At 37.1% G+C, this 26,811-nt stretch overlaps 2 protein-coding genes across 2 annotated transcripts; both read left to right on the top strand.

Annotated features, from left to right (window-relative positions):
• Positions 1-4,707: 4,707 nt before the first annotated feature.
• LOC116295192 (adhesion G protein-coupled receptor D1-like) lies at positions 4,708-10,967 on the top strand. Its single transcript, XM_089028719.1, has 11 exons — positions 4,708-4,797; positions 5,792-5,847; positions 5,978-6,104; positions 6,360-6,463; positions 6,544-6,646; positions 7,797-7,947; positions 8,487-8,571; positions 8,646-8,712; positions 9,645-9,733; positions 9,818-9,944; positions 10,737-10,967. The coding sequence occupies exons 1-11, from the start codon at positions 4,708-4,710 to the stop codon at positions 10,965-10,967; spliced, it is 1,230 nt and encodes a 409-aa protein (XP_088884845.1).
• Positions 10,968-16,078: 5,111 nt separating this feature from the next.
• LOC116295186 (adhesion G protein-coupled receptor L3-like) lies at positions 16,079-26,606 on the top strand. The gene is made up of 18 exons (XM_031702938.2): positions 16,079-16,355; positions 16,590-16,627; positions 17,094-17,153; positions 17,597-17,765; positions 18,326-18,427; positions 19,514-19,586; positions 19,677-19,779; positions 19,886-19,950; positions 20,328-20,463; positions 20,793-20,896; positions 21,358-21,460; positions 22,093-22,243; positions 22,524-22,608; positions 23,103-23,169; positions 23,728-23,816; positions 24,810-24,936; positions 25,672-25,713; positions 25,958-26,606. The coding sequence occupies exons 4-18, from the start codon at positions 17,666-17,668 to the stop codon at positions 26,144-26,146; spliced, it is 1,536 nt and encodes a 511-aa protein (XP_031558798.2). The 5' UTR covers positions 16,079-16,355; positions 16,590-16,627; positions 17,094-17,153; positions 17,597-17,665; the 3' UTR covers positions 26,147-26,606.
• The last annotated feature ends 205 nt before the right edge of the window (positions 26,607-26,811 follow it).

The following is a 26,811-nucleotide window of genomic DNA, read 5'->3' as shown; positions in this document are numbered from 1 at the left end:
TTGTGATCTAAGTCAGGCACGGCTAACTCACAGATCAAATCCTGAAACAACCTCTGGCTGATCAAGTTAGTGCACTGCTAAGTCACACATCGAACATTAATTTGAATGAAACAAGCAAACGACATCTGGGCTGATCCAAGTCAGAACACGGCTCCAAGATCGAATTGGAATTTAGCTTGCTAGGCTTTAAGAAGTGACTGGAAAACCCGGAAACCAGTAGAAAAAAGCTTGTAGGAAGAGGGATACCAAAAAACTTTACATTAGCCATATATTGCATGTCAAGAGTGGTGCAACGTATTTGCGTGTCAGGCGCTAGAGGTTTCATTTCGATTCTCAAATGAAGTCGTTTTCAACTATAAAGATAGCTATAGTCATACCCCTATTAAAAATGCCTAGCTTTTGTGATCCAATTTTTTAAAATTTTGATTCCCCTTTGTTGGGGACGTGCATTTTTTTGCTTTGAAATTTCAGCTGGAATCGACAATTCATGGAAATGTTGAGAACAAGAAGCTACTTTCTTCTCTTCTTTTTTGCATCAGGTAGAGTGTTGAATTTTTTATTAAATCCATCGTGTGGCTCAAGAGCCCAACTATAATGGCAATGAATACATATATTGATTGATTGAAACCTGTAAAAGTAAATTAATGAAATTCATGCATTGGTCTGCAGCTGAATAGTCGAGGAATAGTCTCCTTTACAGTTCTCTGCGTCGCCTCGAAAGACAACCTTGCTTGTACATCGAAGCGAGATTGGCAAAGACCTTTCAATGATGATAAAGACATGTGAATAATCAGTGTCCCAGGTGTTAAAAAAGGTCTTTAATTGTCAGTATTGCAAAGTTCTCGCCGTTCTCGCTTCGATGTTAATTTTCAAGATGTCTCAGGGAACTGTAAAAGGAAATATTGACTCGGGTGTTGTGTCAAATAACAATAATAATCTAACGAAACTACAATACAAAAACCATGTGGTCGCCCGTCAGGGTCTGGTAACAAATACATAATTAATATTGTTATAACAATTGAGATTTTGCACCATCAAGTCACGGCAGCCATGTCAAGAGGTTCCCTGCGACCCTGTTAGTCAGCCGGATTAGACCAGCAGCCGGATTAGACCAGCAGCTGGATTAGACCAGCAGCTGGATTAGACCAGCAGCCGGATTAGACCAGCAGCCGGATTAGACCAGCAGCCGGATTAGACCAGATTCAATTGTTCCTGTCCTGTCAGGAAGGGGGGGGGACAACCAGCAATGCGTAAAATATCAACCCAAGATTTAGAAAAAATTAACGTCAACCAAATTTTAATTAAGTTGTTTAAAATGATTTTATGTTGTTAACGTAACAGGTTCAACGTCGCTCTCGTCAGCTGGGTGTCCCGCTGACTGGAAGGACACTCCATATGGATGTTTTTTCCCTTCTGTTGCTTCTTATTCATATGCCGATGCAAAGAAATTTTGCATAGACAAGGGTGCAAATCTTATCACGGCGGCATTACGTAATGCCAGCCTTGATCGACAAGATTTTTTTCGAAATGTACTGAGCATTCAAAGTACTGAATTTTTCATTGGACTGAGAAATACAAGTGACGGATGGTATTGGGAGGATGGTGTTAAAGCTGATGCTAAGAAAACAGTCAAAATAGGTTCCTCGGGAGTATGTGCTATTATACAGAGCTACGACAAGTATGCTATTATAAGACTTCTTATTGCTCTAGTTATTTGAAGTTTATCTGCGAAAAAAGCCGAGACGGTGGAGGTAAGTTGTAACTTTTTAGATATCCCTTCCCCTCCTTCTAAAGCTAAGCATTTAATTCTATGATTTTATTGAACACTAAAACAGCCTCTGGGCTAATCTAAATCAGGGCACAGATAAGTGACAGATCAAGTTGGAATTTAATTGCATGGGTTTTGCGAAGCGAAGGAAATTGCAGAACTCGGACAAAAGCCATTAACAGGAGAGAACAGTTTTAAACTTAAATATCATAACTAAAGCATTAACTAAATATTTTAATGTGTTTCTGTTAGTAGAAAACTCAACGCTGGCTTACTCGTCAACAGTAGGAATACAAAAGATGGCTTCAATATCAACCTCGTCGTTGGAATCATCGTCATCGCCATATTCAATCTATAAAAAATCATCATCATCATCAGATACGAAATCCACAAAGCAAGAAAGCTACCATTCAAATTTGATAACTCCAACATTGTCATCGTCATTACCATGGACCATTTCTAGCACTGATAACCAAATGACATCTCTGGCGTCTGTTACATTCATGCCAAGTGAAGCTACGAATCTGAAAACTGTACATCTACAGCCATCATCGTTATCCACATTCTACATACAATATTCAAGCCAAACAATGCCGTTTTTATCTGATGTGAAATCTTCAAACCAAGAGAAGACACTATCACATTTAATGACTCCAACGTTATCATCGCTATCATCATGGCAATTTTCTATCACTAGTAATCATATGTCATCTCTGGCGTCACTTAGTGTATCATTCTCAGCATCATCAACGACTTTGACAAGATCTAAAGAATACACGATAAACCAGACAGCGGTTTTGGTATCGTTGAACTTGGCTTTATTTTACTTTAATTAGTATTCTAATCATCAGGAGAGCGTCAGGAAGCATTACAATTAACACGTTGCTGTTTGTCCTTTCTTTATTAGATTCATTCCTTCCTTCAAAACATCTCACAGCTCGACTTCAAGCAGCCAGATTCTTTGAACGTAAGTTAAGAAATATTTTCAACTGCCAGTGGGTAGAGTACAAACACTATAAGTGTGCAGCATAAATACCACTAAATACTGTTGAATTATGCTAATCCTAGCTATTGTTTTCTATTGTTTAATTAGCACTATTTACTACTAAATAGTGCAAAGTGTTACACACTTTTAGTGTTTGTACTCTATTGTTATTCCACGTTAGCGCAAATTACAGCATACTTTAGCATATATACAATTATATTATTCAGAACTTCAACCAATGCGTCACTTGCACCAAGAGGTCACGTGTCCCTTAGTTTGACGTATCAAAAGTTGTATTAAAATGAACAACAAAAATGGAAAGAGTATCTTGACCTTCATATGAAGACAAACGTTTTTCAGCTTATGATGTAGAGTTTTGGAGAAACTGGTAATAGGAAAATGGGAAAATACGCATTAAATCGCCATAAGCAGTTCTTGAATTTCTTTCTCCCACAGAAATCCATAAACATGATGGACGGCTTGTTAATGGAGACAACTGCCTCCATGACCAACTTGAAAGATGAGGATGTGCTTCTTGCGAGCAAAAATCTCGAATCTTTTATTCTACAATACGCTGAATATCACTTTAATAAAAGTGCTGGTACGATATCGATCATGGGAGAAAACTATAGTAAGAAGTTCGCAGATATTTTTTATTGTAATATCTAGTAAAATATTCTTAAAATAATAATATTAGTTATAACCATTCTGATCAGAAGATTTGGGGAAAGAAATGAAATGCAAAGCATTCTACAATGAAAACAGCCACATTATAATTTATTGCTTAGTGGCGTGTTTTATCATTATTCTTTTATTTCCTTGATTTTGTTTAGTTGTCAATGCAAGAAAGGTTGGTTCCCAGGATGAAGACTACATCTTTGGAACAACCGACCTTACTAATGAAAGGGAGATAAACCTTCTTAGGGAAAACTTCAAACAGGGTATGATTTTTCCTTTGATGCATACAGACATTTACTGTAAAGTCGTGGTGATATTTCACTACAATAATAATTCCAGCAACAACAGTGACAGTGACAGTGACAGTGACAGTGACAGTGACAGTGACAGTGACAGTGACAGTGACAGTGACAGTGACAGTGACAGTGACAGTGACAGTGACAGTGCAGTGACAGTGACAGTGACAGTGACAGTGACAGTGACAGTGACAGTGACAGTGACAGTGACAGTGACAGTGACAGTGACAGTGACAGTGACAGTGACAGTGACAGTGACAGTGACAGTGACAGTGACAGTGACAGTGACAGTGACAGTGACAGTGACAGTGACAGTGACAGTGACAGTGACAGTGACAGTGACAGTGACAGTGACAGTGACGGCACTTTTAGACCAATCATATCGCGCGTGAAAAAAATCAGCCATTTAAAATTATAAAAAGTATCACGGTCACGGCACGTCACGCTTACGGCACTGAGCTTTTCACAGTCATACGAAAACTGCGCTAACGACAACCACAGCATCGACAACAGAGAGCAGTTCAACAATATCACCAGCAGAAACAGCAGCTATATAAACAGCAGCAGCCGCAACAACAACAACAACAAAACATAATAGAACAATGGAACAACAAGTGCAACAATAGAACAACAAGCGCAACAATAGCAGTCATGTTGCCAAATGTAACCATCAGCATTCTCTCAAAAAACAACGACAATAAATTATGGAGTACATACAAATTAAGGGTTTTTCAAGCTAGCATCATTCTTTTTTTAAGATTCGATTATCGTAAGCATGTCTTTCAAACGACTGGGCACTTTGATATCAAGGCACTCTTACAAGATCAGCGAAAACAGGTTAGCTCTTTGTCGATGCAAAATAAACTTAATGCAACTGACTTTTGAGTTAAATATATAGTTTCTTTTAGTTTTGTTTTTTAATATAGCACCATGCATTCTCTTTTTGCTTTCTCAATTGTGTCTTCCTTTTCCCCCAGTTAATGCTCCAATCCAGGATTCTATCAATCTCTGTTAAGCCACACCCAAAGATCTTGATAAAGAACGTTACACTGAAGCTATCCACCTCACAAGTAAGTGAGAAAAGTGACATGACATTGAAAAGTCATTTTAAAAAAAATTAAATCCGTCGAGTATTAATCATTCATTATTATATGACCGTGAATCTTAGAGCCTAGACACTAGCAAATCGAGCAATCTGATTGGATAGATCGCATCGCGGACTGGTCTAGATTCTCCGGTATTAACCGGTCCGATCGCATATTAATCTTACGGCGAAAACATTTTGTCATGAAAAGTGGTCATATAATAAAACTCTTATCAACCGAGCTTGGTCGGTCTGTACGGGATAATCTTGACCTCGGTCGGGTACAGACCTCGCTGTGCTCGGTCTGTACATTCCGACCTCGGTCAAGATTATCCCGTACAGACCTTCCGCTTGGTTAATAAGATCTAATTTACGACTGAACATAAATAAATATTAAAAATCAATAATAATATATAAACAATAATATAAAAATATATATAATATATAATATGTATATTTATCATATAATTATCCATAAAATACCCATATTTCTCCTTTTCGAAAAACTGATATTTCACATGTGAAAATAACATGTTATTTTCACATGCGAAAATATCGTTACCATGTGTATTTAAGCAATTAGTTTATAAATAAAAACTTTTTATAATAATAAAAAGCTTGTTAAGTTGATTTTATGGATAATTATATAATAAACAGAATATTACATGGGCGCTTGGAGATACGAAATTTATCTTCTCGTATTGAAAATCTCTTGATCTTTAAAACACCCTAAGATAAATTTCGTATCTCCGCGCGCCCATGTAATATCCTCTATATAATATATTAAAAACGTATAAATATTTTCAATTTCAATATTAACGTGTCCATGTTCAGGGCATATCATGCAAACACTCAATTATATAAGAATGGACACACCTCACACTGACAACGTTTTGCACGTTGGTTGAAAGAGACAATGTTGACATGAAGTTTTTTGGATTCTCCAGCACACGATTTCTAGCTTTATTTCCACACTTCAGGTCCAGCCATCAAATGATTATAAGAAGCTATGCGTCTTCTGGGATTTCTCAACAAGGTAGAAAATATTCAGTTGATATTAATAATTTTAAAATAGTATTACAGAAGTTTAAAAATAAAACATTGGAACAAATGCACAAAATATATTTTGCATCATCTCTTGGCAAACGTTTAACCCTATTTTTAAGGGAAAGAAAGCAAAACGGATGGTCGAATGGTGGATGTACGTTAGTGAAGTCTACAGGCCGATATGTAGAGTGTTCATGTAATCACCTGACACACTTTGCCGTACTCATGCAAGTCAAGGATGAACAGGTAAGACTACCGTACTATCACGTGATCACTAGACTTCAATATATCTAGTATACAGAACAATATGCAGAGTGTTCATGTTAAATCACCTGACACACTTTGCTGTACTCATGCAAGTCAAGGATGAACAAGTAAGATTACTGTTCTCTCACGTGAGGAACAGACGTCAATCAAGTCAACAGACCAGTATATTTTGAAAGTGTTCATATAATAACCGTAATTTCTTTTAAATTTATGGTGGTTCTTTTCCTCCACAAGGTTCCACAGGACCACGATGCAGTTCTTACAGTCCTCACAAACATTGGTCTTAGTTTGTCCATTGTTGGATGTATCCTTACATTTTTCGCTTATTGGCGTTTTACGTAAGTCATTGTTTTACTTGCCAATGTATTTTAGTTTGGTAAACTACTCTCGCTAAGTAAACACAACGGCTTTTCAACAGAGACTCTAAATCCGAGCAGTCACAGATCCGCATGAACCTGGTGTTGGTTTTGGCTGTCGCTCATGTTCTTTTCCTACTTGGTTCTGCTGCAAAAGTTCATTTGGTAAGTTGGTCAGAATGCGATAGTAAAATACTTTACAACGACCCCAGTGTGCAGACATGCACAGTATAGAAATAAAGTATTTTTAACTAGAAGAATGGCAGGTATCAGAGCCTTTACACTTTATTATTACAAGTCGAGGCCTTTGGGTCAATACAAGGAAAAGTATAGTAGCTGACCAATAGCTGACCCAAATCCAACAATTGCACGTTTGAAGCCCGAGTACTAGTAGTTAATAGAGGGGAATGGTTATGAAACCTATTGTTATCAGGTCTTTGTTCGCTTTTGATGTTGAACCGGTCTTGACCGTGAACAATGTTTGATTTATGCTCATCCGAAATTGCAAAATAAGTAAACATAATTTTTGTCTATGGGATTGTTGTAAGGAATATTCAAATAACTCTTATAAATCTTTAATTATTTTGAGCCAGCAGCCAAAAGAAAGATTTTTGTCTGTTCACTCAGCCATTGCCAACAATGGTAAAACAAAGGATTGTGGATGGTCACGCTTGAAAAAAGTCAACAAAGACATATAATTAACAATAGGTTCCATAACCATTCCCCTCTATTAACTATGTTTGAAGACAATAGTGTGTAACTCTGATATCTGTTACTAAAAATAACTTGTTACACAGGCGAGTAAGCTTGATAAAAAAAATACCAAGTAGAAACATATCTAAGCATATCTGAGGAAGCAACAACACAACGATAAGAAATTAAAAACTGACCATGTATGATCTATAGTTACCTTATCCTAACGATTAATTACATCGTAATTGTTTTTTATTTATTTATATATTCCGACTTTTTGAATTTAAAAAAGAGAAATGGTAACGACCTCAACGTGCATAGGACTGTGGAGCAATTTTGGTATCCGTAGCAAAGCTTAGCTCTATGAACTTGCCAATATTATAGTCAGCTATCTTAGGCCACACACACACATACGCATGCGCATATTATTCAGCATATTCATATGCATGTTCAGCTTTCAATGATTTAATGTATTAAAATACCTTCACTCGTTTCAATTGTCGGACTACGCTTTGTTCGATCCTCAAGTTCAGTCCCAAACTTTTATGGATCACCAGTGATTAATTTTGTCCTCGCAAAGTCCAATCGAACATACTTCCTCTTTATTTGTTTGTTCTTCAAGATCCTGTGTATATCAGTAGCTGCATTGATGCAGTTGTTCTACACGTCTGCCTTGTGCTGGATGTTTGCTGAAGGAATACAACTATACATGCAGGTTATCAAAGTGTTTAACACCAACCTGAAAATGAGACAGGTTTATGGCTTTGCTTGGGGTGAGTATTGAATGATAACTTGCCCGCGAATGGATCCCTTAATACGACCACCTCTAAACCGACCACCTCGACCATCTTCTGGAGTCTACGACCTGAGGGCCGTAGAGAGACCGAATTGTTTATCAAGGCAAACGAGCGGCGGAGTCAGGAGGAACGAGGGGGGTTCGGGGGCATGCACCCTCGGAACATTTTGAAATTGAAACCCGCGAAAATGCGATGTCCAGATGTTTGAGGGACATCTGTGACATTTTACCAAGGCAACTGCCTCTTTTACCTCATAGTGGCTACGGCCCTGGACCTACATTTCTTATCAGGGTTTCTCCTTCCTCAAAAATTAATTTCGATCTTAGGGCTTTTTTCCTAGTATGGAGCTTAGTGCTCGGTGTGATTGTCCCACGTTGTGTTATAACAGCCAAAGCTAATACTTAATCGACCACTTTCACTGCACAATCACCACTGCAGTGAATAACTTTTCTGGACTATGCCCCTTTAAAAAACAACAATCGAATTCAAAACTTAATCGTTACCATCGATTTTAGGTTTGCCATTAATTCTGATAGTTGTTTCGTTGAGCATCGCGGGAAATGGTTCAGGTGGATTACCAAGCTTTGTCAATGACAAATTGTACGTATCTTTAATGTTTATATTGGATCGATCATTTATAAGATAAATACGTCGATGTTTCTTTCATTCTACAGCTGCTGGTTGTCAGTAGAAAATAAACTCGTCTGGACGTTTATTGCGCCGGTGCTTCTCCTGATACTGGTATGCTTGCTTTTCAAAACATTTTTCGAGGTTTTATAAAGCCATGATAATAAAACAAGTATAATCTGGCCTATGCGGTCGACCTCATTGGCGTCTAATTAATTCTTACTTCTAAAAGGGGGTGAAAGGGGCTCTTATTTTATTTAGATGCAGAGTAGGCAAACGCCAATGATTGGTGGTTGGTGAGGCAATGTAAATAAAAGTTGAAGGTTACCATGTCGTGAATAATTTTGAACATAAGGACCAAAAGGGCATAATTCCATACATGGATACAGAGGGCCAGCTGATGACTGGTCGGTGATGAAGCAACGTGACATAAATGTTGTCACGCCTTGATTCAAATTGCATGATTTTGAACATTTCATTTTCCTCATAGGTCCTGCTACAGATATACGCATTTTTTCCAATGAATCAAATAAAGAAATAAATCATTTTTAAAGTGCACATGAACCCTTCGACAATACTTTCAGTACTGATTCTACATAAAGTAAATAGTTGAATGGTAAAATATTTCTTGATTTGAGTGATGCGTTTCTAAGTTATGAAGGTTTATACTTCCAATATGCTAATGAGTGTATAATCAAATATACAAAATCGAACTGGTTCATAGATACAGTATTTAAGAAGCATCATTATTTTACTCATGGTTTACATGAAAGCTATTTACAATTTTTATTTTCAAAATGGCCAGCATTTAGTATTATTAGTTACAACAAAAACACTCAAATACCTTACCTGACGTCATCATCATTAACATATTGGAAGTATAAACCTTAATAACTTAAAGACGCATCACTCAAATCAAGAAATATTTTACCAATCAACTATTTACTTTATGCAGAACCAGTACTGAATGTATTGTCAAAGGGTTCATTTGCACTTTAAATAAGAAGACTCATTAACAACCTGTGTTTCCCTATTTATTACTTCAGAGTAACCACGTGATTCTAGTTATGGTTGTCAAGGAAATAAACGCAATAAACAACCACAATGTAACCACAGAACATACAACGATCCTAAGGTGTTTCTAATATATAAACGTGTAATCAAACTTAAATGCAAATTTAATTTAACGTTGCTAAGCTATGTTGTTTATGTCCTTAAGATCCAGCATCAGAGCACTGATCATCCTGGCTCCTCTACTTGGTATCACGTGGGTAGTAGGTTTGCTGTGCATCATGGGAGCTGGTATTGCTGGTTTATATATATTTACTATCCTAAACTCCTTCCAGGTTAGTGTGCGTACAGGTGTATGGTATCATTACTTTTTGTAGCTCAATTTTTACACTCTGTCTTGCATTTCAGGGGATTCTCATTTTTGTTTTTCATTGTGTACGAAACTCAGAGGTAAGATATATTACATAATAAATTTCATAAATAAATTTCATATCGGTTTATTAAAAAGTGTATTTTCTTCCTATTTATAACATCTTCCAGCTTTTTCAAAAAGGTAGGTGAGGGTCTGTGCTGTTGCATGTATCAAATTAAGCCCGAAATGCGATATGGGCGATCTGAATCAGCGAAAGATCACAACAATATGAAATTTTCCTAAACATTGTTTGCACGTCGTTCCGGTATAGAATTTTCTGCGCTGACATTATTTACATATGAATAAAATACATTAAAGCTTAGTAGGCAACATGCAACATGCAACATGCAACATGCAACATGCAACATGCAACATGCAACATGCAACATGCAACATGCAACATGCAACATGCAACATGCAACGTGCAACGTGCAACGTGCAACGTGCAACAGTCTCTAGCTGAAAGGAACTCAGAAAAAAATCAGAGTCCCTGATGTTTTTTCCTTTCATGCTAGATACAAGTGATCAATGATTTATATGCTACTTTCTACCTTTTAATCAAATGCATCATATGATCTGGCTCGACTGTCGAGATTCCGTTTATATTTTTTATGAGCCGCGAAGTAACCTAAAAATAGTGTGTGAAATGGTGGTGGGTGGTTGTGTTTTTTTTGGATTGAAATATGCTCATAAAATTTTTGGTACGACACGTTAGATCAAGGGGAAACTACGGCGTCAATTTAAAGTGTTCGACGAAAATCAACTCAAGCTTCCCTCATCTGCTGGTGCTCCATACCACTCAAACCAAACCAACCCAAAGCAGAAGAACATGACAAGTCAACATGGACACACGCTGCAAAAACCACAAGAGGATATGATGACACTATCAGACTTTGATCACTCGGAGTTTCAAGATCCCAAGGGAAAAAGATCCATGCAGAAATAATTTGTAAATTGTAGTAGCGAAAGTGTATTGTAGAAGAACACTGCACTACATTTAGAAGTGGCTCGGATGACTACTTTACATTTCAGGTCGCGTCTACTCGACATTTCATCATCACTAACCAATGTATTATAGCAAGAGTAATGTAAAAGAACCACTGGCGACTTGATACCCCGACAGTGACCACCCTCAGTGTCTACACCTCATACTAACCACCTCTCATGACTGTAAACTGACCAACCTTTCTGCGCCTCATACTAACCACCTCTCATGACCGCAGAGTCCTTTGATATACCCATCTAGAAATACCATGGTTCCAAAGGCAAGGAGAGAGAGATCCACTGTTAATAAATAGGCTAAACTTTGTCATTATTATTTTTTATATGTAAAAGTGTACATAGGTTTTATGTGAACTTTTTATGTGCTAACTTTGGTCGTGAAGTTGGTAGGTGTTAATAAAGCGCACCCAAGGCAGATTACTTATTTTTTCATGGGGAAGAAGATGGAGAACTCGATGAAAAATCCTCGAAGCACAAGAGAGAAACAAGCCGACTTTCATAGCTACTAACATATCACGAGGAGTGACACTACAATTGTGCAGAGAGAGTAACGAGTGCAATAGTACACCCCTCGCCAATGGCGCACCCTTTCCCAAACAATTGTATGGGATATCGTCCCTGATATTTTTTTTCAGAAAGCCCTAATGATAGACAACTCGAAAAAAATATCCCATAATTTTTGATATACTTTTGATATACCTGTGATATGCACAAAAGGGTCAAAGTTTTGTATGCAAACTGCAGTATATATTATTATTATTAATATTATCATCATTATTATCATTATTATCATTATTATTATCTATTATTCTAGTTTATCCAGCTAGAATAAAAGGTGGCATATTATTATTCGTCAAATGTATTCAAAGAAGTCGAAGAAAAACAGCGGGCCTTGCTGAAGTGACAGTCCTATATTTAAAATCAACCCGTTATTGACTTTTGGTTTTAATGTTTCTATTCGAAACCCGCTTTTATTTGTTTGCTAAAGAGTTAAGCAGAACTGCTAATGAAAAAAAAGAAAAAAGAAAAAAAGAAAAGAAAAAGTAAAAAGAAATGAAAAAATGCATATAACAGAAAAGACTTCAGCCGAAACGAAATGAAGCTAAGAAGAACATGTAGATAGATTAAAACAAAACGAGATAAATGAAGAAACAGAGTCATATAACTACGTTTGTTTAAGTTGTTGACATTTCGGCTTTTGTGTTGGTTCTCATATGTTAAGAATTATTCATTAATGAATATTAATTTAAATATCAGACCACGTGTCATTTCCTTGAAGATATTATGAGTTCCTTGGTCAAGTTTCATAATAATTCATGTCAAATCATGGTGGAAAAAGAAATTATCAAGAGATCGAAAGAAAAACGCACGATAAGGAACATCAAACTTTCTATCTACAGTCGAACCTCTATTAAGCGGCACTCTATTAAGCGGTCACCCTCTATTCAACGGTCACTTACTAAAGTCCCAAATTTTCTCTCTCATGTATACTGTAAACTTGACCCCTATTAAGTGGTCACCTCTATTAAGCGGACGCGGTCACCATATCAACGTACCAATTTGTAAACTTGCATTGTATTTCACCTTTATCAAGCGGTCACCTACTGATTACACATTGATGTATTATGACACCAAATACATAAAACATGTCAACATTCTTTTAACAGTTGTTTAGATAGCATAACTTCAAAAACATATGTTCGTATTTTACGTCACTGTATATAAAGCAAATCCGAAGCACTAGCCAGTTTGTTTCGGCCAATTTCCACTTCGCGCAATTCCATGGTCACGAAGAGCTGTCGCTAGCGCTTAGCAAAGTGAACGACATGTTTCATGAACTTAAGTTGTCTGCCCCTAAATTACAAACAACCATAACTGAGTTTTTTTCATAATACTGTACTGTACCTTAAACAAATCATGTTTACACCAGCGATGTGAATTTTGTGATTTTTTATAGCAAGAACAAACCACTGTATTGTACGTACGTAGTCATGCAATGTTGTTCTTCAGTTTGCGACGAAAAAAAAATATTTTGAGTGAGCAATTTTGCACTTTATTGCTCTATTTTCTAGTGTTACTGTTTTCTAAGAATAAAATGTACATTTCGTGATCAATTATGCACTCCTTTGTTAATTTTCTACAAAATGTGGCCTAAATAAGTAAAACCTCTATCAAGCGGTCGACCTCTATTAAGCGGTCATTTGGCCGGTCCCGTGGGTGACCGCTTAATAGAGGTTCGACTGTATTATTAGCCATATTATTGTCAACGAATTCAAAAGTATTCAATCAATTTTCCTTCTGTGTGACTTTTTGTTCTATTCTTTTAAATGTTTGTGAGCTTTAAATAATGGAACATAACTTTACGTGATTAAAAACACTAAAAAGTGAAAATACAACTCAATCTAAGGACCCCCTTCAAATCTCTACTGGTGGTTTTAAACTGCTTTTGAACTTGGTGAGTTATTGTGACTGAACCAAAAGTAGCTTCTCGGTAATTATTGATTTTCTTTTATAATTCAAAAGTAATAATTAGCATTTCAAGAACTGCTTTGACAAGCACCGTGTTTTTCAGACTCAACCTTGTCAGTCCGGTGAGAATTAATAGTCATAAGTTCAAAGCGAGCAGGTGAGATGAAAAATTGGTTGTTAGATGTGTGTGATGTTTGGCTTTCTCGCGGTTAACGTGTATTTTGATCAGACTCTTTTTTGAAGATGAAACTAAACGAAGCTCTCATATTGGTTTTTCTCGTCGCTAAAGGTAGAAAAACTATCTGTTTATCTGTTGTTGTTTTTGTTTTGTTTTGTTTTGTTTGTTTGCTGTTTATTTTGATCTGTTTTGTTTTTGTATGTATGTATGTATGTACTTTATATTGAATAATTATTATTATTTCATTCGAATCACTAGTTGCCCTATGCAAGACTAGTCGACAAGTACTCTCTTAACGACTCTTTTCCCTGCCCTGGACTTAATCAATTGAGTAGTTGTGGCCATCGTAACGTTTAGATTATCTATTATTTATTCGGCTCTTTTTACTGTCTCAAGCGAAGTATCGTAAACAGATACTTTTTTTTTCTTCTAATTTGTAAAGTTGTAATAGGAAAGCTATACTAAAGCTAATCTTTGTATTTACAAAGGCGATTTGAAATCGAAGCGCGCAATGCATTGTCACAGCAAAAATGTTCAAGTATTTTCTAAACATTGCCAAAACAACGTTTTCCATCAACGACGACGAAATATGCTATTTCTAAAGGATATTTGGTTAATCTTTTAACTGACTTTTATTTTATTTGGAAACATTGAGGCAAGAAGCCAAGAATAAAATATTCGTTGATTCGTACGGACTGAGAGAAGCTAAATCACCTGCATGCAGCCTTATTTACGCGAGCCCATGAATTCTTGACTGCCCTTTCGCTAAAAAAAACGAGAAGCCTTTCTTTCTATCTCAACAGATTGTTGGGGGATAACATAACATTTGACTAGTCACTAAAGTCATCGCTTTTTGAAGAAAAGAAAAAGAAAGAAAAAGAAAAGAAAAGAAAAGGGAAAAAGCAATTTCAAGATCTTATTATGGTCGCACGGTGCTGGGCTGAGTCCAAAGAACAAAATCTAATCTTAAAATAATTTCACTGCCAAATTTCTTGGGTAATTGCAGTTGATCGTTTGGCTTTTTTCTTTCTTTCTTTCTTGTAAAGAATAATTAAACTGGTCTACGTTGGGGTAATAGTTACCAGATTAATTTTTTTAAATGTTTGTTTAGCAGGTTTGACGTCGCTAACGGCAGCCGGGTGTCCAGCTGACTGGAAGGACACTCCATATGGATGTTTTTTCCCTTCTGTTGCTTCTTATTCATATGCCGATGCAAAGAAATTTTGCATAGACAAGGGTGCAAATCTTATCACGGCGGCATTACGTAATGCCAGCCTTGATCGACAAGATTTTTTTCGAAATGTACTGAGCGTCCAAAGTACTGACATCTTCATTGGATTGAGAAATACAAGTGACGGATGGTATTGGGAGGATGGTGTTAAAGCTGATCCCAGTTTATCGGCAGAATTATCATACGACTCTAACATACCATGTGCCCAGATAGGTGCATACGACCATTTTAAAATCACATCTATTAGTTGTGCTAATTATTTGAAATTCATTTGTGAACTAAAAATGCATGGTAAGTGATAAATAAGCTTTGATATTATCCTTTTTATTTATTGGCAAACGCGCGTTTGATCAAAACTCAAACTGTTTTGGGACTAAAAAAATCTCTTAATAATAGGGAAAAACAGAATTAAAAAGAAATTAGTAAAAGAGAAAAACAGATTTTTCCCTAATTCTCCGTTAAGTGACGACTAAACGATGGCTTCAAGTTGAGTTCGACTTGATGTATTCATACCTTTACTGTATTTAATCAAGTCCAATTTCGACTTGGAGCTATTCGTAGAGGCCAAGTTTGATATTATTTTCCCCCTTCAATATTGCCAATTTAGGCAGGGACTGATTGCCTACGGATTGCTATTGTGATGATTGTGCGTATTTGCTATTATAATATATGACCCGTATCTGTCCGGGCGCGCGCTCTTAGAAAAACCTTCGGGAAAATGGCGTGAGAAGGCCGCACGGCTTTGAGCGAGCAGGGCCGTACGAATTCGTACCGTCCTGCTCGAATCCGCGCGCTTTCTCTTTTTTAGCATTTATTTGCTATTTCTTTCTTTCTTTTATTTGTTTATTATTTTTTTTCGTGAGGGTCATATGATAAAATGCTTATTGACTGAGTTAGGTCGGGCCGTACGGGAAAATATTTGGCTCTCGTACTGCATCACCTCGAGCCAAATATTTTCCCGTACGGCCCTCCCACTCAGTCAATAAGTACATATTATTATGATGTTTAGTGCTGCTTACACAAAAATGCATATATAATACATCAAGTTAAAGTTGTTGGAGCCAAAAGGCGCCGTCCTGAACGTACCGAATTGAAAAGGTTTTTTGCAATACCTTCATTTTATGATTTTGCCCAAAATTTTTTTGAAGATTTATTTGCTTTGATGTTCTGTTTTTGATTGGTGTATTCCAAAATTCACTTTTTTTTTGTTTGTTTGTTTTTTTGTTTACTTTGAACTCCTGAATTTGCAGTATCTTCAACGGTGGTTTCGTTAAAGTCACCTGTTTCAACTTCACTACCGACAACCTCTGTTAGTACAAATGTTCATGCAGTATCTTCCACTCCTTCTTTGCCGTCAACTACCATCATTTCCTCAAATCATGCTGATGATCACACTACAGCGTCTCCTTCAGTGTATTCCAGGAAGTCTCTCCAAGAGATCACAACTACATCAGGTAGCCATTCCCTATCACTTCCGTCTGTAACGTTAACATTAGCAGCTACATCCCCTGGGAAACTATTAGTCTCAACTTCAGAAGTTCCATCTTCCTTCTTCTTGGCAACGACATCAAATAACCATATCTCATTGCTTTCGTTTGTAACGTCAACAGTTGTAGCTACATCCCCTGAGGGACTACTAGTTTCGCCTTCAAAAGTGTCATCTTACAATGTATTCTCATTTTCTCTAGAAATAGAGTCAAGCTTTTCAAATCTGAATTCTACTGAAGTAAGTATGGCTTCATCATCGGAACGCTACATCAGCGAAGAAACTAAGGACATGACGGGAACCGCTTCGAGCAAAAATATTTTATGGTCAATGCCTTCGTCAATAACAATTATATCTCCCTCAGCAACATTACAAATTTCCAATCAATTTTCTACCCTACCAACAACTTACCAACTTCCTAATTACCATCTACTTACACCTAACCTATCTTCAAAGCCATCACCTTCCACAGAATACACCTTTGAGTCAACATCTCCGTCTTATTCAAAGGAATCTTTCAAAGTGTCATCAACTGTGTACAAACAGAAAACAATTATAACTCCCTCGAATACGTTGTCTCAAGAGACATCACCTACTTTGGTTATCCATACCACGCAGAATAATTGTTAAATATAAGATGGACATAAAAGACCCACTGAAAACTGACGTTTCGGAATACAGCTTATCATGTATTTCATGCTTTCAGGTGACCAAATACTTGCAGCAAATACGTGACTTAGACAGTACCTTGGCAACGTCTGCAAAGGTCAGTATCTTGCTCCAACAAACATGCATCGAGCATTCGTTTTATGTAGCTTGTATATGGAGCAAGTATAGTTTAATAGGCTAGTTAATTTGCTCTCTAATGCAAGTACGCTTTTAGCTAATTAACGTAACACCTTTATAACTGAGCACTGTTAGAGAGAATAGAGTAAAGAGGGCAACTGGTTTGAACCAGCTTTGTAGGGAGCTTAGCTATTAAACATGGGCCTTTACCTCTTTCACCTTCCTATCCTTTACATTAGGTTAAATCTTACAAAAAAGGATCCAGTTGTATCGTTGATAAGACAAACCTGGATTACAATTGGTAATAATGCAGCATTTTATTGTTTGACTTCCCGAATGTCCTCTAGAACACCAATGGTCAATTTTAACGAGTGGGCATGATAGGAAAGTTCAAAAAATTTAACTTTTCCCCCATGTGTCTAGTTTGCTTCTGAACTGACAACCAACTTACTGAAGTCGTTTACAACAAGTAACAAGCACTCCAGCAAACCTATGATTGCGATCGACACGTTTGAAAATTTTCTTTCTGAATACGGACAACAGCATTTGAATTACAGCAATCGAGAGATTCATTGGGACACAGCATCCATGGGTAAGTCTTCATATGTCTTTTTGATCAGGTGGTCTCATAAGGAACTATGGGAAAATTCGTTTACTTACATTGAGGGAAATGGAATCTACTATTGTAACATTGTGGAGCGCCCTATTTCTTTGTGGCCACTCTTGACCGCTTCTTACAAGAGAGGGGAAGGAGAGAACGAAGGAAAAGGAAAAGGAAGAGAGAGAGAGAAAGAGACACCCACACACACACGCAGATACAGAGAAGAAACCATGGAATTGGCCATGGGTAAACCGTCCTTTTTCACGAGGGTAGTACTTAATAGCCATTGATTAACAAACCTGGGGCCCTCATTCCGTGATCGAATTGGAATTTAGGAGTTGATTTTTGTGGAGGGAGGAAAACCGGAGAACCCGGAAAACCCTCGAAGCACAGGAGAGAGCCAACAAACTCTACTCATATACAACACCGAGCCCGGCGGGACTAGAACTCGGGTCGCATTGATGAAAGGCGAGCGCTCACACCGCTACGCCACCCGTGCTTCCCATTCATCCGATCGTATATTGTCTGTTCATTTCTTTACTTATTTTTAGCTGTGCAGATTATGAGGATCTATGAACCTTTTGATGGTATTCAATTACATTCTCCGAATAATGATGTTTCCATATATTTTCAACAAGAAAATTTCATTAACGGTTAGTTATTTTTACCTTTGTTATCGGTAATAACATTATCTTCAACATCATTAATATTAGCAACGATATTATTACTAACATTAAAAGCAGCATGATCGAGAGTAGAATTAACAGCAGCAAGCGCTAGGAACATCGACAAAAAATCCTAAGAAACAGTGCAGTAGAAACAACAGTACTAGTGGGGGCAACAGCAATAAAAGTAGTAACAGCAGCAACAGAAGTAGCAGCAGCAACAACAGCAGCAAACAAACCCAACAACAGTAAAATCAGCAGCATCAACAAAACAGCAGCAACGACAACGACAATAGTGGCAACAAGAGCAACAATAACAGCAAAAGCAATAACAACAGCAACTACTGCCACTCGGTTAGCTCAGTTGGTAACGGAGCGTCGGTCTGTTATGTGGGAGGTCGGTTCAAGCATCAGGGTCGTCTTAAAATAACTGAGGAGAAGTGCTGCCTTTCTAATAATATCTGCAAATAGGTAGACCTTCAAATCTTCTCGGATAAGGACTTTAAACCGTAGGCCCTGTCTCCCAACCCTTCCTACCTGCAGTAAAATGGGGGACATAAAAGAATCTGTTGAATTATTCGTGTGAGAGTAGGGGATTATCTCCCGGTTCAACAGCCTATCCCAATCTGGAGGCATAATACTAACAAGTCACTCATGATTGTAAGCTGCACGGCTGCTCCTAGCGCCTTAATATGCAGCCCGTAAAGTCCTCCACTGACCTTTAATGTAAAGCGCATTGAGACGTTGTATAAATGCGCTATACAAGAACCTCCCATTACTGAGCAGCATCAAAAATGACAGCAACAGCAACACCAACAGCAACAACAACAGCAACTACTACTAAGCAGTATCAAAAACGACAGCAACAACGACAAATAAAGCAGCATGAACTGTAAAAGCATTAGCGCAGCATTATAAGTAACTGCAAGTGAAACAGCAACAGAAGCTAGGTAATGCAAGAAATATCAGCAGAAAATCAATGGAAAAAACAAATATTGGTGTTTATATTTATGAATACAGCAAAAGGATGTGCTTCTCAACTCAGTACCACTACCTTTTTCATTTGAACTATAGGCACAATTGTGGTTCAAGTAATATACAATGACTTGCACCATATTCTCCCAAGTCTATTCACAGGAAATGCAGAGTAAGTACATATCGTGCATTTTAGCTCCATTAAGTTGTCCTTATTCAAACCGCATACTGATCGCCGCACTTGTTGTACCTTAATCAACAGGAAACTTGAGATTGGAAGCAAAATAACTTCTATTCTACGAGGGCTTCCGTCAAATCAAACAGCTTTCAAAACCAATGTCACTATTTCTTTCATGAATTTAAAGGTATGAGGAAAAATAGTGTTAATGTATATTTGGAGAAGAAGACAAAAATATATAATTTTTTATCGTGAGTAATGTTTTTCTTTTTTTCTTTTTAACCATTTTTCAGGGTGCACGTCCTAAAGGAACTCCCAATGGTTCAAGAAAATGTGTATTCTGGTTGTTTTCACCGAGGTAAAGTATTAATCCATTATTTAGTTCTTATCTGGAAGTCGAAACAACCTCTTGAGGTTTGCAATCTTTATTTTGTTACGTCAATGCTTTTTTTAATGTTTTTCTTTTCTTTTCTTTTCTTTTCTTTTCTTTTCTTTTCTTTTCTTTTCTTTTCTTTTCTTTTCTTTTCTTTTCTTTTCTTTCTTTCTTTCTTTCTTTATCTTTTATTATTATTAGTTTTGCCTCTAGTTTAGGATTTTGTACTAGGGGTCTAATTTAAATTCACACTTCTACAAAAGTCCCCGAAGTTGTCTTTCAGATCGAATATCTCAAAACCCTTTTTTTTCAATTGTGACATAATACCAATAATGACAATTATCATTCATTGGTTATAATAGGAATAGTGAACAGAAAGACGGAAAATGGTCAGATGAGGGATGCACTCTACTACATTCGAGTGATGACGAAACCGTGTGCAGCTGTAATCATCTCACCTCTTTTGCCGTCTTAATGCAAACACCTGGAAAGAACAAGGTACTACCGTGTTGTCATGTCCTTTGAAGCCAGGGTATCGTGTGAGGAAATTACTTATATTCTTGGTGTCGTTGAATGTTTCAAAATAGACTTTTAGTGTGGACATAATATTTTGCCCATTTCAGACCACTTGTCATTCCCTTGAGTTACTTTTTTGTTTGGATGCAAATGAAACAAAGGATCCTGTTATCAAAGGAACGAAACGTGGTTTGAAATAAGAAAACAAACGTCCAAGCTAAAAAGGCACCGGTGGCTTGACCAATCACAGCTTGAGAAACTCTATATTGAAGTCTAAAATTATACTAAAATAAAATATTTGCTTTAATTAGATTTCCTCGTTTGACCAAGACACTCTAAGCTTACTCACAATAGTAGGGCTAAGTCTATCGCTGTTCGGATCAACAGTTACCTTTATCGCTTACATCACGCTCACGTGAGTATGACCTGATTTTAAAGTTACAAAATAAAAGGACACTAGTTACATGATCAACACTACTAATGCTCATTACATTTGAAAGTGACTGGGTGCTTCTGGTTCCTATCCGGTAAAAGGACTTGGAATCCTCTCATTAGACCTTCACTGCAAAACGTGAATGTTCTACGCCAAGAAACCTTGAAGAACAGAAAGGGACTCTCCCAGTCTTAGCTTCTCTGCTCTTCATGGTCTCTTGTCTACACTAAACCCAGGATAATGTTGATCAAGAGAGCGCTTTAAATTGAAGTTATTTCAATATAAGGTTGTTTCAGGATTTGACAAAGTTTAGGGTTGGGATCAGCCTAGCTACTGTAATGCATGCATGGAACCTTCCCCTCAGTCCTCCGACCCTTTTTTTCCATTTCCACAAAGTATTATTGATGACTGCGGCTTAACCTAAGACATGTTGTTCTTTGCAGAGATCGTAAGTCAAACTTATCTCAAATACGACTCAATCTCGTAGCGTCTCTAGGGATGGCCCACTTTTTGTTTGTAACAGGCATCCGTGCAACACACTTCCCGGTGAGTCTTCACTCATTGCAAGCTGACAAACCTGTTTAGATTCCTTTGTTTTATTAAGCAACATGGCGATCAAATGCATTACTATTGCACTGATTCAGTAATGATGCGCACGGCCTAGGATTTAAGATACTCGGCTTACTCTGCTAGTATCCTAAGGCGCGGCAATTTGAGCAACAACGTCCTGCAACGCATCACACGATAGCATTGTCCATATTAACAGTACGCACGCATGCGCAAAAAATGTTATGATTTATACACGAAAGCAGTAAGAAGTGGCGGATTCGGAACGATGAGGTTAATTATTCGACCCATTCTCTATTCTTTGATCCGCCCTTGACAAGCCAGGCTGCCTATTTTTATCTACACAAAAAATATGTTGTACACAGTGCAGCAACATGGACAACATGAAATGTGCAGCGTACCTTTCCTCACTGAGGGTTAATGACTTCGCCTTCTATTTTATATAGGATAATTATGTGTTATTGTTGAAGTAGCGCATTTTTTATTTAAACGTTGGTATTTGTGAATATTTTGCGCTGAATTGAGGTCTGAATAAATGAGTAAATAATTAAGGAACGCAGCGGTATTTTGCAACGGTTTTATTACTAACTTGCTGTTGTTGATTTAATTAGGCCATATGTGTGATGGTTGGTGCACTCCTGCAATTGTTTTTTCTTGCTTCTCTTTGCTGGATGCTATTGGAAGGAATTCAACTATACTTTCGAATAGTCAGAGTCTATAACTCAGAAATGACTATCAAAGCGTGCTATCTATTTGCTTGGGGTAAGAATGAATGAAAGATTGGACAAATGAAATGAGTTTAGTTTATTCCATATATGAAACTTTTGCAAAATGTCAATTTCGTGATTTCGGAGGTTGTATATTTCGCAACAATTTAACTTCCCAATTTTGCCCAATAATCCTTTTATTTCACCATTTCATTGAATCAATCGTCCAGAAATTAAGGTGTTTTTGCGGCTTGTATATATATTTCATAAACATTTGGTTAATGTTTCTATAAAAAATGAATGAACGTGCAAAATATCCCTATTATTTCTATTAGGTTTTCCAGCATTCTTGGTGTGTGTATCGCTATCTATATCATCATTTGGACCCAAAGGTATCTATGGATTCGTTCAAGAAGACATGTAAGTACATGGGGTGGTATTTGTGGTGTACGCTGCTATGATGCGGCGTCTTTCATCGCTGTGAGTCCAACAGGTCGGGTCGCTGTTTCGAGCCCTGCAAAGCCATGTGTGAATTGAGTTTGTTCTCGGAGTTCTCCGTTTCCTCCCTCCTCAAAAACCAACATGTGAGTTGAGAGTTGTGTATATAAATTATTCGAACGCTGTGGTAGTGCGTGTGAGTGAACTCATATATATTAAAGCAGTCTCTGCTACTCTCAAATCCCAGTATAAATAAAAAGATTATTAGTTTTACCAAACTGCTGAGCACGGAAGATTATATCGATCCTCGATTGGTCTAAAGGCGCAATGGGTCATTAAATAAATAAAACGCACTTTTACTAAAACTTTATTAACGATCTCAGCCTATTCTTGTTTTATTTATTTTTTCGTTATGCCGGATTACTTCATTTTAATTTAGTAAAAAAAGTCCAACTGTTGTTTCCTTTATCTTACAGATGTTGGGTTTCACATTATTTATATCTTGCTTGGGTCTTTAACGTACCTATGTCGCTAATACTACTCGTAAGTATTGCTTGCTTTTTAAACTACTTAGAGCGGTTTTCCTATCTTACTGTAGCTTAATTAAACTAAACGCTATGTTTGGGTGGATTACGATAAACAATAGAAAGCTATTTCATTGTTAAGGCATCGTTGTACCTTGTACGTGCTGTAGGGCAGTACTGTACGTTTTCTAGCTACTCACATGATAACCATCCTTATGGGAAGCCCTTTCAATGTTACGGCATATTGTACCTTGTATGTGCTGTAAGACAGTAACATACGTTTCCCACTCATACGATATTCATTCTTATGGGAAGCCCTTTCATTGTTATGGCATGTCGTACCGTGTACGTACTGTAAGTCAGTACCGTACGTTTCCCACTCATACGGCAACCATTCTCATGGGAAATCATTTCAGTGTTACAAAATGCCGTACTAGTGTATAGGTGCTGTAAGTCAGTACCGTATGCCTCCCACTCAAAATCATGCGAAAACTGCACAATACATTATTTTTTAAATCAATGCATCTTTTTAATCACCGACAAGAAGTTTTAGTTAAATATCTATCATTTTCTACAGGCAAATTTGATTTTCTTTCTTCGTGTCATGAAAGAAATTTCAAAAATGAAAATAAGGCAGCCCAAACCACAAAGATTGTCAGTCGTCAGGTAAATAAACAAAAATGATGCTAATATTAGGGATAATTTGATTGGGTCCTTTATATTAAATCCAACACAAAATCAAGCATTTAAGCATCAAGAAAGTCCACTTATATATTGATCTTCTATCAATATAAATATTGAAACAAATGTGTCAACAAATGTCTATTAAATATCAGTAATTTCATGATTGTTTAAGGACTATATTTTCTGGGACAGTAATAGTCTCTTTGCCAAAATGGCGGCCGCAATTTTTTTTATTTTTAAAATTTTGATTGAGGAATGTGTAATTTTCCCTTTCCGACGTTGCTCACTACTGATGATGGCAATTGAATAGAGGTTGTGCACCATCACGTGATGGCAGCCATGTCAGATAGCAGGAACAAAACAATCGTTTTACATGAGAAAGAATTCAATTCCAAAGAGCAAAGGGCCTTGTTCTTTCATCTAACCACAGGCAGCCCAAGCTGTATTATAGGCGTGGGCACTGCAAAACATCTATTGCCGAAACATGTTCAGCAAAACCATTAATCTAAGGAGTGTACAAGTACAAACTATACAAATTGTAGTACACTATAGCTATTTCTGAAACTACTAGGCCGATTAGCTCAAGATGCTGCATAACTTGAGCTTGAAGAATTTAATCCCATAATTCGTGACAAAGTAGTGGTGAGGTAGTCGATATTTTTGATTTAATGAATTAGAATTTATAAATGTTACCAGCACTACAAAGGATACCTTTACTTTAGAAAGCCTACGAAGCTTATGTTGACTAAAAAAACGTTTTAAAAAAGGAAAACATTTGAATTCGTTTAAACAAGATTTAGCAAGTAAACCTAATTAAAATATATCTATGCATAACATTATTACATTCACATTAAAAGCTTTTGCTTAGTTATTGCAAGATGTGGTAAAATGCTAAGATGCTGAATGGACTTGCACACACTTTCCTATGCTCTCAAACGATCAGCAAAAACACTTATCGATATGTTTTTTTTCTAGGCGAAATTTAAAGGCTTGTTGTCTGTTTTTTCCTCTACTTGGTATCACGTGGTTTACTGGTTGCGTCATCATGTTCCATCCTTACGTCATTCTCATTTACATTTTCACTATTCTTAACTCGACCCAGGTAATGTAGACCAGTATACCAGACCAGGTTTGCCCCATCAATTAGAATCCGTTTAAGAGGCGCGCATATAGACTAGTATACCAGACCAGGTTATTAGAATCCGTTTAAGAGGCGCGCATATAGACTAGTATACCAGACCAGGTTTGCCCCATCAATTAGGATCACTTTGAGAGGCACGCAGGTAGACCAGTATATCAGACCAGGTTTGCCCCATCAATTAGAATCACTTTGAGAGGGGGGCATGTAGACCAGTAGACCAGACCAGGTCTGCCCCATCAATTAGAATCACTTTGAGGGGCACGCACTTTTAATAAGTAATTTGAGTTTCAAGTCAAGTGGCCGGAACACTTTTTAATCCGGTTCTTATATGATCTTAATACATAGTGCTAGCAACGTACCTTTGAAAACCTCCTAATGGTTCGAACTTGTAATGTCTTGGATAAAGATGTAATGGCAGCCCCCTTTTATTCTAGATTTGACATAAAACTAACATTTTGCCAGTGTGCTGATATGTCCTATGGTGTTTTTGTATTCGTGATCGATTAATTGAGTTTGGTCCTTTGATTCTGTCTTGTGCTTCAAAGGTGTTAGTTTTCCTCGGGTTCTCCAGCTTTCCTCCCTCCAGAAAATTAACATTAACCTTCCTATATTTCAGTTGAATCAGTAGCGTTTTTACAGTATTTTACCTTACATTTTTTTTCATGTTAATAAGCAATAAAACCCTTTTTCTCGCAGGGGTTTTTCATCTTTTTGTTTCATTGCGTTGGAAACCGAGAGGTAAATATTTCACGGACCTTTGATTTTGATATTATGCTACATGTCTTCGAATGGATTTACAGATCACGTGTCATTCTCTAGAGTATCATTTCTTTCTTCACGGTTGCGCATGATGAGATGACAAAAAAACAAAGAATATTAAGGGTTGACACGTGGTCTGAACTGGGAAAGCAATACGCCCAAGGTAATAAAGAAAGGGATTGCTAAGGTCTCTTAAGTTGTTATACATCGTATTCATTTGCAGATCCGATCGGCGTTCAAGAAAAAGATATATCCAAATGACGTCTCTAGGATGGAAAAACGAAACGAGCCAATCCCTCTTGCCATTGCCAGTGTATCGAATGTGTTTTGTGACGGCATCCATCCACCTGACGATCCGCGTGACGAGGACAAAGCTTTGCCAGCCGGTCATAAACCAAATTACAGGGCTTGAAGCTGAACTATGTGTTTGTAGCTATCTGCGGCCAACACAGTTACCGCGTGCATGCGAGCACTGATAACAATATTTTCTTTTTCGACAAGTCTGCCAAGTAAAGCATCTTAAACAAGCTCGCATCAATCAGTCGAACGTATTTTCGTATTGATCATCAGTTTGAAGCATAGGCTACTGACTAACAGCACGTACACTTATACTGGAAACGGTTTTAAAATTGAGACATTAATGCGATGACTGAGTTTTTCTTTTTATAAAAAAAAACTATTTAATGCCGGATTAACGCTGCCTATTTCCTGCAACGAAACAATAGAAGAAAAACAAGATTTATTTAGTAATCTGCTCATTAAAAAAATATAAGGTTCTTAAAAGTGCGATGTTTTGAGTGCCTTGAAACATTTCATTTATGCTGTCGGTCTTCGTTGTCAACCAGCGTGCGCTCTCGCGTATTGATCTCGAAAAGAAAGAAAAGAAAAAAGAAAAGAAAAAAAGAAAGAAAGAAAGAAAGAAAGAAAGAAAGAAAGAGAGAAAGAGAGAAAAAGAAAGAAAGGCCATTTTATCGACTGTTTTGATACTATATATAGTTATCTATTTCGTGCATCGTTGAAACGCATATGTTGCACTTTTTAAGATGATGAGGGGAAATGTCTTTCTCCTTTATTATC

This window comes from Actinia tenebrosa, unplaced genomic scaffold (genome assembly GCF_029948245.1).
Source record: "Actinia tenebrosa isolate PJP-AT-01 unplaced genomic scaffold, QUT_ActTen_1.0 PGA_scaffold13__45_contigs__length_12533684, whole genome shotgun sequence".
In the NCBI taxonomy this organism is placed as follows: Eukaryota; Metazoa; Cnidaria; class Anthozoa; order Actiniaria; family Actiniidae; genus Actinia; species Actinia tenebrosa.
Note: the sequence above shows the minus strand (reverse complement) of the source record. Positions and strands in the feature narration are given on the sequence as shown.

Excerpts from the sequence above, each read along its gene's own strand:
- LOC116295192 (XM_089028719.1), top strand. The coding sequence starts at position 4,708 with ATGCTCCAATCCAGGATTCTATCAATCTCTGTTAAGCCACACCCAAAG. Across the intron at positions 5,848-5,977 it reads TTCTGGGATTTCTCAACAAG|GGAAAGAAAGCAAAACGGAT; the intron begins GTAGAAAATATT and ends CCTATTTTTAAG. Across the intron at positions 9,734-9,817 it reads GAACATACAACGATCCTAAG|ATCCAGCATCAGAGCACTGA; the intron begins GTGTTTCTAATA and ends TATGTCCTTAAG.
- LOC116295186 (XM_031702938.2), top strand. The coding sequence starts at position 17,666 with ATGATTGCGATCGACACGTTTGAAAATTTTCTTTCTGAATACGGACAA. Across the intron at positions 17,766-18,325 it reads TTGGGACACAGCATCCATGG|CTGTGCAGATTATGAGGATC; the intron begins GTAAGTCTTCAT and ends ACTTATTTTTAG. Across the intron at positions 23,817-24,809 it reads CAAAGATTGTCAGTCGTCAG|GCGAAATTTAAAGGCTTGTT; the intron begins GTAAATAAACAA and ends TTTTTTTTCTAG.